At 42.0% G+C, this 17,368-nt stretch overlaps 1 protein-coding gene across 1 annotated transcript in view; it reads right to left on the bottom strand.

Annotated features, from left to right (window-relative positions):
- Positions 1-17,368, bottom strand: part of LOC115461867 (ciliogenesis and planar polarity effector 1-like) — a 337,061-nt gene that overhangs the window by 146,345 nt on the left and 173,348 nt on the right. The window contains exons 12-13 of the mRNA XM_030191927.1: positions 2,815-3,566; positions 4-215 (exon numbers count right to left, since the gene is read on the bottom strand). Coding sequence (XP_030047787.1) covers positions 4-215; positions 2,815-3,566 — 964 coding nt within the window. The remainder of the gene's footprint in view (positions 1-3; positions 216-2,814; positions 3,567-17,368) is intronic.

The raw sequence follows: 17,368 nt of genomic DNA on the forward strand, positions 1-17,368 counted from the left end.
TACCAATTATAGAGGTAAGATTTGAGGTTGAATCTAGACACTCTCCAGCAGACTGCAACATTGCCTGAATATGACACAAAAGAGGTAACAGCATGGCTTCTTCATGCGAGATCTTCAGTGTTGTAAATGTTTTGTCATTTTTGCATTTTGCATTAACAAGCTTAGCTTGATACCAAAGAGTTTGGTTGTACAATAATTTCCAGAGACCTGTCAGCCTGTAAAGGAGAAATCATCATCAAGCAACTGAAAAAATAGATTACAAACTCATAGAAGAATTATATGGCAAAGGATATTTTATACTTACTTTCTAGAAAATGAATGTTAAATAAATTATAACTATTTTATTTGCCAACTACAACAGTTTCCTCTCTACATATTTATGGAGTACAAGACTAGGCTAGTGGTTAGAATAGTGGTTAAAATAGTCTGAGACCCACAGAAGCCAGGTTACGATCCAACTGCCTCTCCTTGAGATCTTGGGTAAAGTCACTAAATTCTTCATTTCCTGAGGTACAAACACTGTGTAAGCCATCCAGGGACAGGACATACACTTACTGTACCTGAATTTAACTTGCCTTGAACTACTAAAATGTGTGAAAGAGTGACTACTGTTTAGACCAGCATGTTCAAATCCCACTAACAGTCTTTGTGACCTGGAACAAGTCACTGCATTCTCCATTAACTTATGTATAAATACAGATTTTAAAGTCCTCTGGAAACAAGGAAATGTCTACTGTATCTGAATGTAATTCACCTTAAGCTACATCCAAAAATAAAATAAATAAAAATACTATCACATGTAATACATTTTAGCCCTTTGTATATCTTTCTTAGATTTACTTTATTGTCCCCTTTTCAATGTTATGGGTTCTTTGTATGTGTTAGAAATCCACAAGTCAAAATCTTGAACGGTCAAAACACTGAGTAGCCTGACAAAGCTGGGACTGCTGCAAGATCTGTTGTATGCCATAGTCAAACTGTTGCCACATCTGGACCAAGCAATGTTTATGAATGTTCCTTAAGATAGTTAAAATGAGGTTCAGGGACCAAATTTAACTTTACATGTTTTGAGTGGCATACCACACAGTGTAAGAGGCTGGTAGTATCTACAAAGACAGTAAGAGATCAGAAATTCCTTCTGGTCCTGAAATATACATAGGTTAAACTCCAGTTTTGAGGCCACATCAAAGTCAGCATTGCTAGAAAGGAATACTAGCAGTCCAACCTTTCTCAGCAATGACAGTGCTTGACAAGATAGCCAGCTCACATAACCATAATTTTTTTACCATAATGTTTTTACCATAATTTAAATAGTCATAAATGTACTAGCAGGGGTTCTAATTTAATAGTGATATTCTAACATCTAAATGCCCACTTGCTTCCAGTGCATATTTTCTAGCGAAAAAGGTGCCGGTACTCAAATGCCAGGCCACCCTTCAGGGGTGGGGTGATCACTAAGGGACCCACCCCACAACAGCCAGGCCCCCTGCAACCAGTCACAGAATCTATGACAAGGCAGAATTGGTGTGTAGAGCTTGAGCTATTTCATTAAAACTTGGGGACCATGGGTCAATTTTAGCAGACAATGAAAAAGGTGCTGGTACTCAGTACCCCCTCAAAAAAAGCCCTGCTTGTTTCTGACCAATCAGGAAGTATTTTAGCTTCTGTTTTGGCTTTTTCTGTAAAATCAGATTTTTTTCTAACTACTCCTGTTTGCCCTCCACACATGCTTCTTCCACAGTTCCTGTATTTCATACATATTACATAATGTGAACAATGTTTCATATGACATTCATTTGCATTAAAATGTATCTGTGCTATGCTTTATAACTGAATGCTGTACATTATTGTTCGCTTTTATTGACTAAAACACTATGATGTTATAAACCAGCAAATCAAATATGAATACATACATTTAAAGATCTTCTCCAATCCCAGCGCGCACACACATTCCTTTTATTTAAAGATGTTTGGCCACCTTTGATAGGTCAACTAATCAGGACAGTTTTCCATAAGATTTGACTTAGAAATCTTGTTCCATTTATTACTAATACAGTACTTAAAAATCTAGAGCATTACCTTCCTTTTAAGTAGTATACTATGCCATACTTTGTACTGCTATTTGAATATTTTTACTGCTGTAATTGTCTACTGCTCATGTTGATTTATTCTTACTGTACGCCAGTGGCGTTCCTAGGGGGCCTGACACCCGGGGCGAATCGCCGATGCGCCGTGCAGCCCCCCCCCCGGATGTAGCGCGACCCCCCCATGGCGAAAGGACACCCCCCACCCGGATGCACGCCGTTGGGGGGGGGGGGGGGTGTGCAGCACACACGCCTGTCCTCCGTTCGTTCCATGCTTCTTCTCTGCCCCGGAACAGCAAGTAACCTGTTCTGGGGCAGAGAAGAAGCATGGAACGAACGGAGGACAGGTGCGCGCCGCACCCCCCCCCCCCCAGCGGCGTGCACCCAGGGCGGACCGCACCCACCCTCCCACCCCCCCAGGAACGCCACAGCTGTACGCCGTCTTGAGTGAATTCCTTCAAAAAAGCTGTATATAAATGCTAATAAATAAATAAAATGACTTCCATCTGCTTAAGTGGAAGATTAGTCTATATAGGCTGAGAACCAGGGAAGCTAGTGTTCAAAACCCTACTTAAAGTACAAATCCTACATCTAAAAATGTAAATATACACAAAAAAGAAACAACCAGATGCTAAAATATATAATACGTGCAGAATCGGGAGCTTTCAAAGAAGAAAATTTGTGATCAACTTGCACTACAGATGGTTCTAAGCTATGATGGTAATCATACCTGTTTCCTGGCTTATAACTAAGATTTAGAGTCTGTGGAGGTAGTTTGAATAGCGAATACACTGAGCATCTTTGGATACTATTGTCATCAAGCGCTTGAAGAACAGGCACCACAAGGACGTCAAGGTCCACAGTACAATATACATCAGATGTTGAAATAATCTCAAATGGCAAACTGTATATAACATTAAGGAACTGAAAAACCATCTTCAATAAACAGTAGCTTTCCAAAAGGGTTCTGGAGTATAACTGTTCTTGTTGCATAAGCATCATTTTCACAATTTCTGATGTCAACTTTACCATGTGTCCCATAGCCTGTCTGTGTGACACATCCCAATGCAGGACCAATAAACATTGCTGGAAAAGCTGGAAGACAAGCTGCACCCATGGATTGTTGTATGGCTTCTTTTTTAATAACTTGTCCTGCTTTTCTAAACAGTATCTTGAAAACTGAAGGATATAAATTAAATGAGTGAAATATTGGACAGTATAATTCAGCAAAGTCTTTTTTTCTTCCATATTTCCCAATAAGATGCCTACAGCCCAAGCCATAAGAAGGTTCTGATGAATGCTATTCAGTTCGTAAAAATCATCTTCCTTTCCTTCATCTTGAATGGCATGAATGGTGTCAAACATGGAAGAAAATTCTAGCCTGCCTTGATCAGCTTGTCCACAGGAAGAATTAGGTTGTAAACTGAAGGGATGTAATTTTTTTGAAAATGGTCGTTCATCATCAGATTCTTCTTCATAATCCTAAAACAAAAATCAGTAAATATGGATTAAGTAACTTCTCATAAAATGCTACTTTATTTTAGAATGATGTTCAATATTTGGTTTTATTCATCATGGTTTTCTCATTTTTTTGTCACAAGGTAAAATACTATATATACACATCAGACTCTAGATATACCAAAGATTATACCAACAAAATACCCAGATTAATTTCCTTAGGGTGTAAAAGCAGCAAGGAGCATACACCTTTGAACATTATCATTGAGGATTGGCTTGTATTCCCATGTAAGGCCACTAACATACAAAAAAAATGCTGAATTTTAGGATTTTATTTGGACTAAATCTTGTAAAATTGCTCCAGCATTTCCTTGGTATAGGAACATATTTGTTCTACGGCGCTTCACCAACTTACTTACGCCGTCAACTTACTTCAGGACAGATAATCTGAAGCCTTAAACAGTTACAGAGCTTGAAAATACCATGCACGACAAATCTGAAACATGCAAAGGAAAAATAAAAACCATATAAAAATATAAAAACATCAGAAAACTACAAAATTTGCAGTTTTAGTTTGAAGCATAAATCATTTTGGCTGCTAACCCTCAAAATACAATGATATATAGACTGTAAAACAAGTACCCAAGATACTCAAAACTGCAAGACAGTAGAACTGATAACAGCATGCGTAAGTCCATGTAAAACTGTGTGTATAATTCCAGTTGCCTGCTCGTGGTTAGCATAATGGACTATGGACCAGGCAAACTGGGCTTGAGTCCTGTCACTTATACATATGGCATTAGTTAAGTCACTTTAGCTCACATTGCCTCAGAAGTCCATGTAAGTTGCTAATCATTAAAGTAATCTGTATGGAGACCACATGATGCTATAATCATGGGAGGACGCTGAACAGAGCTTCTCTGGACACCCCACTGCAAACCCCAATATTACTGATTCATTAGAGTCTTCTACTCACCTAAGTTTGTTTCAGAACAATAGCAAAACATACTCAGCAAACTTCCATAGCAAAAGTGGTGCACAATAGCAGTGAAATTGAAGAAGCGGGATCACAACCACGGGAATGCCTCCAAAGACAAGATGGCGGCACTCTCAAGCCCATTGAGCCATGTCCTCGGTGTGAATAGCAAAGATAACTGCAGAGACTACATCAGCATTAGAAGCAATGCTGGACAAGTGGCTGAGTCCTTTATACTCTAAATTGAAACATATGCAATTGTAACTGGCAGACCTGAATTGAAAAGTAGCTACCTATTAGGCCCGCAGTAGTGCGGTGGAGAACCAGGTCACTAGTATGGAACACTTGCAGGTCCAACTACTCAAACAGGTGGCAGCATTAGAAGACAAGGTGGATGACCTGAAAAACAGGTCTAGGAGGAATAATCTCTGCTTTGTTGGCCTTCCAGAGTCCATTGCTGGAATGAACTGATCAGATTCTTGGAACTTTGGCAGGACCGGGAATTAAGCCTCCAGGATTGCAATGGCCCACTGCGGGTGGACAGGGCCCATAGGGTCAGCCCAAAACAAACATAGCCACTAGGCCTACTGTGGTAATTTTCAAGGTTTTGAATTTTGCTCATAAATCTGCAATCTTGCAGGCTGTCAGATCTGAGAGTAAACGTATTCTTTGCTTCCAAGACTATTCGGTGTGAGTGTCTGTCAAACGAAAAACTTTTGCACCAATCTGTTCTAAACATTTTAGACTAAAGATATGGTTCGCTCTCCTCTAATCTGCGGGTAACCTATAATGACATCACGTGTCTATACAATACAGTGGCGGCAGCACAATCTTTTTTTATCCAACATAGAACAGAAGAAGCACCTCATCGGCTGTCTAAGGGTTCCTACTGGAGTACATTTGCATCATACAATACTTGGTTGTCTACGATCAGAGAGTGCCCTTTCTTGTACTTCGAGTTCAGTTGCGAAGTTGGTACCCTGATATACGAATGTTTCCAGACCTGTGGTGCCCTTTTGGGACTTGCTGGAATCGTCTCTCTGATGTTGATTTCTCTTGGACTGTGCAGGAGGCTGTGAGATCTCCTATGTACTATTTGGAGCTGAGACTTCCTGAAACAAGAGCTTACTTTGCTTGCCATCAATTACGCCTGTCATTTGGCAGGTCACTTTTACCAGCAGGCTTCAGGCTGGCTTTTGCCCATGACCTTTCCTGCTAGAGAGTGCTGCACTGGTTTACATCTGCACTCTGGCGGGACCATCTTTATCATCCAGCTTGCTGCAAGCTCCTGTTTCTGGCCTTCACACAAGAGGACTTTCTTGGAATGGGCTCCATTGACTGCTTCCTTCACAGGGCTGATTTTTTTTTTTATACGCAATACCTTCTTATTGCTTGTTCAGTGCACTCATTGACCTGGAGACCAACTGGAGTGCACAGGGAGTGTTCCAGGCTTTTAGTATAACAGACTGGTTATACCTGAGAGATCCGTTTATTTAATACTTGGAGAGCAAGGCACAATGAATGTTGCAGCTATGGACTGAAGAAGAGGTTTGTAGTAGGAGAGGTATTATATGTGGTTGTTCCTTAAATGGGAACTCGGGCGACAAATGATTGGGACTTTTTTTTGGAAAGGGGTTGGGGTGGAGGGGGAGGAAATGGATGGACAGTGGGAGAGATTGAGTAGCACTGTTGAGAACCTCTGGAAATTGTTTACCTTTCTTCAGGTACCTTGGATATGCGGTGTTGGGTCATAAGGCTGGGACTTGTAAATACCTCTGACTCTCAGCCCCCTATCTCTCTATTGTATAGTCTAACACATTTCTATTGATACTAACAGTGTCCACCATGGAAGCAAATAGAACTTGTTATAATTACAAGAAAGAGAGGAGACAGACTCAGAAGGCTTTCAGATTGTATGAGAAGAAGCAAATTTATTATAGTTGTAAGCTGCTATGCTGGGAATTTTCAGACTTGGACTGATTATAAACTAAGGTTACCTGTGTCCTAGTCCCACCTACCCCTCTCCCTCTCCCACCCACCCCTTGGTGAACTCCCTTTATATAGGGCAATCAAGGAACAAATATCTTGATTACCCCATAATTGGTCAATTTGACTCCTTGTTATCCCCTGTCATAGTTCAGCTTTGCACACTTGTGAATCACATCAATATGACCTTCATTCAGTGCAATGCATGCTCTGCTTTAATCCTAAGGCAAACTATCTGGAGCCTTAGAGCTTGTCCTATCTGTCTCCAAATATCAGCTTTGAAAGATAAGATCAACAAACTCAAGAAGGAATTAGCTACAACTAAAAAAGCATCCAGAATTATTCAATTCCCAGCCAATTTACCACCACCACTACCACAGAGAATGAAACAACAGAGGAATAGATGGGTCACAGTAGGCTCTGGTAGACTAAGATCTGTGACACAAAAGCACTCACCTTCCCAACCTTTGCCCCGTCAAATTATTTTGCTGTGCTGCATCATTATGATGCTGAAAAACGAAATACTGTGGTGGAACCAGATGAAATAAAAGTAGCACAACCCAAGAAACATCCCCCAAACAATGACAGATTGGTGAAAAGCAGAAAACTCTTACTACTCAGAGACACCATTATCAGAGGCATTAACTTAGGAACACAGTTCAAGGGTTCCAACGTAGTGAAATGTCTTCCAGGATCTTCAGCTACAGATGTACTGACCAAATACTGAAAGTGATCCGAGAAGAGAGCAAGGTTTCAAACACTGATGCTGTAAATTCACCTGGGAACAAATGACCTGGTCAACAGCAGCACATTTACAGCACAGAGAGCATTTCAGAAGCTTGGGGAGGGACTGATATCTTTGGTTCGGACTGTAGCTTTTCTGAAACAATTCCTATGTGGGGGAAGGGAGATGAAAGCAAAACAGTGGATTTCAATAAGTGGCTTGAATCTTGGTGTAAAGAAGAAGATTTTAGATACATAGGAGCATGCAAGATGGCGACCTGACCGGACGCTGAGACGGGAGCTCTGCTGGAAAATCGCGACCTAAGCTGCCCCATCAGGGATCGCGAACAGAGCTGCCCATTTGCCTCAGGAGAGGTGGAATACCTCCTCTAGACGGGATTACAATCTCCGGGAACGAAGATTTAAGCTTACCGAAGGAGGTCCGAAGGACTTCGGAGCCACGTGGAGATTGGACGCAAAGACCGCGGCCCATCGGATACCACAATTTGACCTCCCCCCGCTGCCCCAGTTGCCACCGGAGGATCGGAGGCACAGTGCAGCGCCAGACCCGAGGACTGGCAGACAGCCAACGGAGATCGACTATCGAGGCATCGGGGACCAGAGACCGGCGGGACCAGCTAGCCCCAGCTTCTCCAGTCCGGCCTACCCAGACATGTCCAGCGTGTCCTAGACCGCATGACCCAGCTTGCTCCACTCCGAATTACTCAAGCATGCCGATCTGGGGGACCCGACCCATTAGCAGACGCTAAGACGAGAGCTCAGTCGGGGACCACGTTCTGAATCGCCCGTTTGAACCACGAGCTGAACCATCCCGCTGCCATCGGAGAGGTGGATTACCTCCCCAACCAGGATCAGCATCCACGGAAACAGCGACCAGAATTTACCGTCGGTGGTCTAGAATGGGCAACCACGCGGTGACCGAGTTACTTACCCTGCAGCCCAAGCCTGGAAGACCCGCTTTTGAAGGAGTGCTCACACAGCCCGAGCACAGACCCGACGCACCACCGGAAGCAGGATAACAAGCCCTCAAACAGATCAGGAGCACCATAAAGCCTGCCTGAACCCAGCCTGACTCCAAGGTATACCCGACCCAACATCGCATCCTCACTAGCAACTACCAGCCGCTAATGGGCAAGAACCACACGACTGAGGCCCCTCCCCGCTATCTGACCACAACGGAGCCGACCACTGCTGGAACGGTGGACAGAAGAGCATCCCGACCATGGAACAAGGACAACACAACCGTAATAAATAAAATAACTGCTTGCTTTGCTTAACTGCATGCACTGCTTTCAGCTGATTTAAAAGTCTATACTTTGCTTTGCTTGCCTTAAACAGAAAGCTAAATGCATGCACCGCTTTCAACCTGGGTTTAACAGTTTATACTCTGCTTTACTTGCTTTAAATAGAAGGCAAATGAGTCCTATGCCAAATAGCACCATTCCCTGTAATGATTTAATGCAGATGCTTTCAAATATCTTAAACATTATACTTAGAAGGCAAACAAACCGTCCAGCCAAAATAACATTATTCTATGCAATGATTTAAATGCAACTGCCTTGTCTCGCTTTAAAAAGGGTAAGAAAATAGCTGTCCTAGCATTGCTAATAGCTTAATTTAAATGTATTTAATTTAGATTGCTCTGACCTCCAGACAAATGAGCCACCCTGTACAACAAAATAAGTAGATTATATGTAACACCCACTACCATGCACCAAATGTAAATACAGGCTTGCTTTGCTCTGATTACAAACTAGCATTATCAAAAGGAACTGTTGCCAAGTTTCAATGCAAATGTAGGCTGCCTCGCTTTAAATTGTTGCCAAGCTTTGAATTGTTGCCAAGCTTAAATGCAAATGTCAGCTTTACCTCGCTTTGAATTGTAGCCAAGCTCAAAAGCAAATGTAGACTTTGCCTCGCTCTGAACTGCCAAGCTTAAATGCAAATGTAAGCTTTAATTCGCTTGAATGTAAACCAGCTGAATGTTTGCCACAGCGCCTTAGACATAGATATGAATACCAGCACAACACTCCTAACCATCCATTGTCTCACCCTACTCTTACACGCAAACACAACCTACAACCCAGATAACAACAACCCCATTACTGACAAATCACACAGCACTCACATACACACAATGCCCACCCTAAAGAACATCCATAACGGCTGGTCTCAGATTCCAAGATGGCGTTGTGAATGGACGCACCTGTGTTAGCTCCTGGAAGTTGCTCTGTTTGTAGGTCCTCTACTGCACCTCTGTCGCCTCATTAAGCATGGGGAAACGGAGGGGAAAAGTGAAGGAACATCCCTCAGCTCCTGTGACTTCTTCAGCGACGAGGCAGACAACTTTGCAATTTTTCAGACAGCAACCAGGTCCTCAGGGCTTTTCGACCCCCTCTGCAACTCTCGGCACTTCGGTGTCGATTGAGAATGGAAACGGGGCTTCCCTGAGCCCCATGGAACGAGTTGCTCCAGCCCAGCCTGGAGGGGAGTTGCTGGCAGCTCTGACAGGGAAGGAAGCCGAAGGGGCTCAGCCGGACCTGTTTGAGGGAGTGTCTGCAGTAACGGAGGCTGAATCTCAACGCCGAGAACTATTGCTACAATCAGCTTCAAAGGTATTGCCTCAGGATATAGTTTCTAAACTTGCTTGTGTTGAAGATCAACCTCACCCTTCTCCAGCCATTAGTGCTGTGAATAGACCAGCAACTGTGACATTAGAGTCACCATGGGATATGGTTTACAGCATTCACACTTCTATGCAAACTACTTTAAAAGTGAATACTTCTGACATAAAGACTCTGTCTGAGGCTGCCCTGCTTCAGGCGCAAAAGACTGCACAGCAAACCTTAGATTTGGAGACTGTGAATACTAAAATTCAAGAAATGGGATCTGTAGAAACGGCTTTGGTTAAGGATAATAATTTCCTACATAAAAGATTGGAGTACCTAGAAAACCAGACTAGAAGATTAAACCTCAGGTTTCTTAATTTTCCCAAATCGCCTTTAATTTCCCCTTTGGACATGGTTAAAAAATATATGATTGATATTCTTGGAATGGATAAGGACTCACTGCCTCCCCTTATTCGGGCTTATTACATCAGGAGTGGTGGAGTGGTGGAAGAAAATCCCCCCATAGCAGGGGAAGGAATGGATCTTACTTCTTTCCTTGAAAGTTCATTGGAGATAATTACTCAGAGGTTGACTCTGCTTGTTACTTTTGTGCTGGAGCCTGACAGGAATGCCGTATTAAGGCTTTCCCTGAGACACTTAGAAAATCTGTTTTTGGGCTCAAAAATTCGTATTTTTCCTGATCTCTCAAGGCCTACACAGACGAGACGGAGGGCCTTTCTGGAACTCCGCCCTAGGGTGGTGGCACTGGGAGCAACTTTTATATTACGTTTTCCTTGTTATTGTAATGTAATGCTTGAGGGTAAACAGTTTCAATTTGTAGACCCAAAACAGTTAAAACAATTTCTAGATGCTAGAGTGGAATTGAATGTTGTGTGCCCTCCCTAAATGCAGGCTGGGGTCTGAACCAGAGGTTGCAACCACTAGTCCTTAATTATTGCTATATGTTTTACTTTAAATTCTAAATTCTTGGATTCCAAAATTCCCTAAACTTGTGGACAGAAAGGCTGTTAATGATATTTCTCTTTATTTTTGCCTTTTGTATAAATGCCGATTGCATATAGTAGAATTGGAAAAGGTGCAGCGAAGGGCGACTAAAATGATAGCGGGGATGGGACGACTTCCCTATGAAGAAAGACTAAGGAGGCTAGGGCTATACAGCTTGGAGAAGAGACGGCTGAGGGGAGACATGATAGAGGTATATAAAATAATGAGTGGAGTGGAACAGGTGGATGTGAAGCGTCTGTTCACACTTTCCAAAAATACTAGGACTAGGGGGCATGCGATGAAACTACAGTGTAGTAAATTTAAAACAAATCAGAGAAAATTTTTCTTCACCCAACGTATAATTAAACTCTGGAATTCGTTGCCGGAGAAAGTGGTGAAGGCAGTTAGCTTAGCAGAGTTTAAAAAGGGGTTGGACGGTTTCCTAAAGGACAAGTCCATAAACCGCTACTAAACGGACTTGGAAAAATCCAAAATTCCAGGAATAACATGTATAGAATGTTTGTACGTTTGGGAAGCTTGCCAGGTGCCCTTGGCCTGGATTGGCCGCTGTCGTGGACAGGATGCTGTGCTCGATGGACCCTTGGTCTTTTCCCAGTATGGCATTACTTATGTACTTATGTACTTATATTCACGTATTGTGATGATATATGGAAATATATGAATAAAGAAATAATAATTAAAAAAAAAAAAAAAAAAAAGAACATCCATAACAACTCACCCACAATGCACCAATCCTATGTACAACCTATCAACAACCCACCTAACCAAAGATACAATAACCAACCAAATGGATTAATCTCCGGATATGAACACCACCGACAAAAAGAGGAAAACAACAACAACAAATTCAACCACCGAAGAAACAGACAACTAATAAAAATAAACACATTGAACCCCCCCCCCCCCCCCCCCCACGGAACCATACCGCTCAATCCAACTAGGATACATCAATGCAAGATCAGCAGTAAGCAACTCAGTAGACATACTAGAATGGATCACCACAGATAACTTAGACCTTCTATTTATCACAGAAACCTGGTTCCATAGCCCCACAGACCCCGCCATCTTAGGAACATGCCCACCAGAATACAAAATCACCCACTGGACAAGAAATGGAAAAAAAAGAGGAGGCGGAATAGCTATTATTTACAAACCCGAATTCACCATCACAATCACGGGTGAATCTACCTCACCACAACTTGAAATTGCATCGACAAGAATTAATCATCCAAACCTAATAGGACACCTTAACACAATCCTATTCTACAGGTCACCAGGAAAATGGCAAGAATCCCAAACACAACTCATGGACTTCATCTCGAACTCCTGCGTATCTGCCTCAAACATCCTTATACTAGGAGACATCAACCTACACCTAGAAGACGACACCTCACCAAGCACACGAGAATGCAAAGAATTCCTAAAACTCTGGGATCTGCAAGCACCCAACACGCAACCAACACACAAAAAAGGACACACACTAGATATCATAACAAACAAATTCGAACCGGACTCAACTATCATACTCACTGACACAAGATGGACACCTACATTATGGTCAGACCACCATAAAGCAAATGTCTCTCTCTGCTGGCGAAAAACACACAAACACAATCAATAAACATGAGCGAACAACATACACAACGAGAGGAAAAATAGACCCCACAACATTCTGGCAACAGATCTACCAGAACGAATGGTCAACACACGCTGACACCATCCAATTCCTCCAAGAATGGGACAATCTATTTACAGCAACATTAGACAAAATCGCCCCAATCCAAACCAGAACATCACACAGGTAAAAAGCAAATCCATGGTTCACCGAAGAGCTGAAAAAACTTAAAACACAAGTCAGGAAACTAGAACGAGTATGGATCAAAAAGAGAGACGAACAAACACTAAACGCCTGGAAATTACTCCGTAGAAAATACAAATATACCATAAAACAGACCAAAAGACTACATTACAAAACAATAATAGGACCAAACTACAAAGACACACATAAACTCTTCAACCTTGTGAACAAACTGTTAGACACCACACCAGTTACAAACAACGGCAAAGATACACCAGATGCTGACAACCTTGCGAAATACTTCAAGGAGAAAATTATACAACTACGACTCAAGATACCCTCTAGCCCTATTGAATACACCACACTTCTAGATTGTCTAGATCCAGAAGAAGGAACACACCCAGCAGACAGAACCTGGACCGAATTCGAACCACTATCAGAAGACCTCATCTCTAAAACTCTCAAAAGATATGCCAAATCCCACTGCAAACTAGACATATGCCCAAATAACCTCATGAAATCCGCTCCTCAACAATTCATAATAGACTTAACGAACCATGTAAACTTCATGCTACAAAACGGACTTTTCCCAAAAGAAAAAGGAAAAATCTTACTCACCCCAATTCCTAAAGATACAAAGAAAAGCACGAACGAATTAACCAATTACAGGCCAGTAGCATCCATACCACTAATAACCAAAATAACCGAAGGAATGGTAACTAAACAACTCACAAACTATCTAAACAAACACTCAATACTGCATGATGCCCAATCAGGATTCCGGTCGAATCATAGCACAGAAACAGTATTAGTCACCCTTATGACTAAATTTAAACAAATAATTGCGACTGGCAACAACATACTCCTCCTACAATTTGACATGTCAAGTGCCTTCGATATGGTAGACCACGGAATCCTATTACACACACTTGAATACTTTGGCATTGGAGGAAATGTCCTGAACTGGTTCAAGGGGTTCCTAACCCAGCGTTCGTATCAAGTCACATCAAATTCAACCACGTCTATGACATGGACACCTGAATGCGGAGTACCACAAGGATCACCCCTCTCACCAACCATTTTCAACCTAATGATGATCCCTTTGGCAAAACTCCTATCAAACCAGAACCTCAACCCATACATATACGCTGATGATGTGACAATATACATCCCTTTCAAGCAAGACATCAAAGAAATCGTCAACGAAATCAATCAAAGTCTACATATCATGAACACATGGGCAGATGCATTTCGTCTGAAATTAAATGCAGAAAAAACTCAGTGCCTGATACTCACCTCCCAATACAACACGAAGGAATTTACCGCTATAAACACACCAAACCTAAACCTTCCAATCTCAGAAACGCTAAAAATCCTTGGAATCACTCTCGACCACCACCTAACACTCGAAACTCACGCAAACAACACAACTAAAAAGATGTTCTACTGCATGTGGAAATTGAAAAGGATTAGACCATTCTTCCCAAGATCAGTCTTTCGCAGCCTAGTGCAATCCCTTGTACTCAGCCATCTGGATTACTGCAACTCACTATACGCAGGTTGCAAAGAGCAAATACTGAGGAAACTTCAAATAGCCCAGAATACAGCAGCCAGACTCATCTTCGGAAAACCAAAATATGAAAGTGCAAAACCATTACGAGAGAAACTACACTGGCTACCACTCAAGGAACGCGTCACTTTTAAAGTATGCACATTAGTTCACAAAATCATTCACGGCGAAGCCCCAGCCTACATGTCTGAGTTAATAGACTTACCACCCAGAAACGCTAAAAGATCATCCTGAACCTTCCTCAACCTCCACTTCCCTAATTGCAAGGGCTTGAAATACAAGACGCTACACGCATCAACCTTTTCTCACATGAGCACGCAGTTTTGGAATACACTGCCGCGCAACTTAAGAACGATCTACAAGCAAGCTTCCTTCCGCAAATTATTGAAGACCCATCTTTTTGAAAAAATTTACGGAAAGAGCCAAAACACATAAAGTCCACACTCTCTGTTCATTAATGCATCATACATCCACTTCTGAACTCTCATCCCCCGTAATCTTACATCACTCATACCTTTACTCTCAGAAATATGTATACCATATGTCTTCGTGTCTTAATATTGCCCTTAAAGCTTCCCATTGTCTCTTTCCAATGTTTCAATGTTTGTGCTCCATTGTTATATTCCTCAACGATACTTCGATTGTCTCGCATAACTCTGCACAATGTAATCCATAACCAAGTTGTAACAAATTGTATTTCCACTATTCATATCATATTGTAAGCCACACTGAGCCCGCAAAAATGTGGGAAAATGTGAGATACAAATGCAATAAATAAATAAATGGAATAATATGTGGAAGAATAACAGGCTGTAATGATGGGCTTCATCTTTCTGTGACAGCAAAAAGGATCCTTGGGGATAAATTAGGACAGTATGTTTCTAGACATTTAAACTAGAAGGTGGAGGCGACAAAATAAAACAAGAGCATTTAGAAAGTCACCACCAGAATAAACATGATGGCAGAGGGCAAGGTCATCTAAATATAGAAAACCACCTAAATTCACTAAGCACATGGAAAGCAATAAGCACAAATGCTCATAGTCTAGGTAAAAATGTTCAAGACTTGGAAGCTCTAATGTCTGAAGAAAATTGGATATTGTTGCTATTACGGAGATGTGGTTCAATGATTCCCATGAATGAGATGTGACTATACCGGGCTATAATCTTTTTAGGAAGGATAGAGAGTGCTGAAGGGATGGAGGAGTGGCGCTGTAAGTGAGAGACAATATCAGAGCGGCTGAAATGCAGGGAACCTAGGGAAAAGAAGAAACTTTATGGATCGACCTGAAAAGAGAAGATGGAACCTGTATCCATACGGGGTTATCTACAGACCTCTGGCTCAAACAGAGAAGTTAGACAAGGATCTGATAGAAGATATTCAAAAGATTGGTATGAAAGGGGAGGTGCTATTGTTGGGAGATTTCAACTTGTCTGATGTGGACTGGAATGTCCCGTCTGCAGAATCAGAAAGAAGTAGGGAGATTGTGGACACCTGTCAAAATGCCTTGCTCAGACAAATGGTGACGGAATCCACGAGGGAAGGGTCGATGCTGGATTTAGTGCTCACGAATGGAGAAAGTGTTTCCAATATCTGGGTGGGTACCCACCCACGTAATAGTGATTATCACATGATATGGTTTCATATAAGGGTGAAGGCAGAGAGCAGACGCACAAAACTCAAAGTACTGGATTTCAGACGTACTGATTTTGATAAAACGGGGGAAATACCTGAAGAAGATGTTGGCATGGGAAGGTGTAGGAGAAGTGGAAAATCAGTGGTCAAAGCTAAAGGCTGCTATAAATATGGCAACTGATCTTTACGCGAGAAAAGTAAACAAAAACAAGAGAAACAGGAAGGCTATATGGCTCTCCAAACAAGTAGCTGAAAAAATAAGAGCAAAAGAGGCTTTGTTCAAGAAATACAAAAGAATGCAACAAGAGGATCACGGAAAAGATGATCAGATTAAACTCAAGAAAGCAAAGAGGGAAATACGGGTAGCGAACGCGCAAGAAGAAAAAATGGCAAAACATGTTAAGAGAGGTAATAAGACCTTTTTCAGACATATTGGAGAAAGGAGAAAAGACAGACATGGAATTGCGAGACTGAAAGATAATGAGAATGGCTATTTGGAGGCGGATAAAGCGAATGTGCTAAACAATTATTTCTCTTCAGTCTTCACAGAGGAAAATCCTAGTGAAGGACTGCGGTTGGCTGCCGAGAGAATATCTGGGAATGGAGTGGATACTGCGCCGTTTACGTAAGATAGAGTTTATAAATGCTGGAGAATCTGAAGGTGGACAAAGCTATAGGGTCGGATGGGATACATCCCAGGATACTGAGGGAGCTCAGGGAGGTCCTGGTGGAACCTCTTAGATTTAATAGATCTTTAGAGAAGGGAGAGGTTCCGAGAGATTGGAAACGAGCGGATGTGGTCCCTCTTCACAAAAGTGGAGACAGGGAAGAAGTAGAAACTACAGACCGGTAAGTCTCACATTGGTGGTAGCAAAAACAATGGAGTCGCTGCTGAAAGAAAGGATAGTTAACTTTCTAGAAGCCAATGGATTACAGGACCCGAGGCAACATGGCTTTACCAAAGGAAAATCCTGCCATTGAATCTTATTGATTTCTTTGACTGGGTAACCAAAGAACTGGATGAAGGACATGCACTAGATGTAATCTACTTGGATTTCAGCAAAGCTTTTGATACGGTCCCCTTCAGACAACTCGTGAATAAACTGAAAGGGCTGAACTTGGGACCGAAAGTGGTGTACTGGATAGGTAACTGATTGACCCACAGGTGGCAGAATGTGGTGGTAAATGACAAAAGAGGCTTCAACAGACTAATTTCAACTGTCTGATGTTTTCCAAAGTGTTCCTCCGAATGTCGTGCAATGCAAGGCTCACGCACACCTTTAGACCCGTGTCGGGTCTTCCTCCAATCAAATTCTACTATTAAAGGATTCTTTTGATGAAAGAACTGTGTTCCCTTTGTTTTTAAAGGCCCTTTGTGCTGTTTTTCTGCTTGGACCTTTTTTTGTACTTAGTTCCCTCTCTCTGTTACATTACAATCCATATATGGCACAGGCTACTTTCTGCTTTGCTGCTTCTAGTTTA

This window comes from Microcaecilia unicolor, chromosome 2 (assembly GCF_901765095.1).
Source record: "Microcaecilia unicolor chromosome 2, aMicUni1.1, whole genome shotgun sequence".
Lineage (NCBI taxonomy): Eukaryota > Metazoa > Chordata > Amphibia > Gymnophiona > Siphonopidae > Microcaecilia > Microcaecilia unicolor.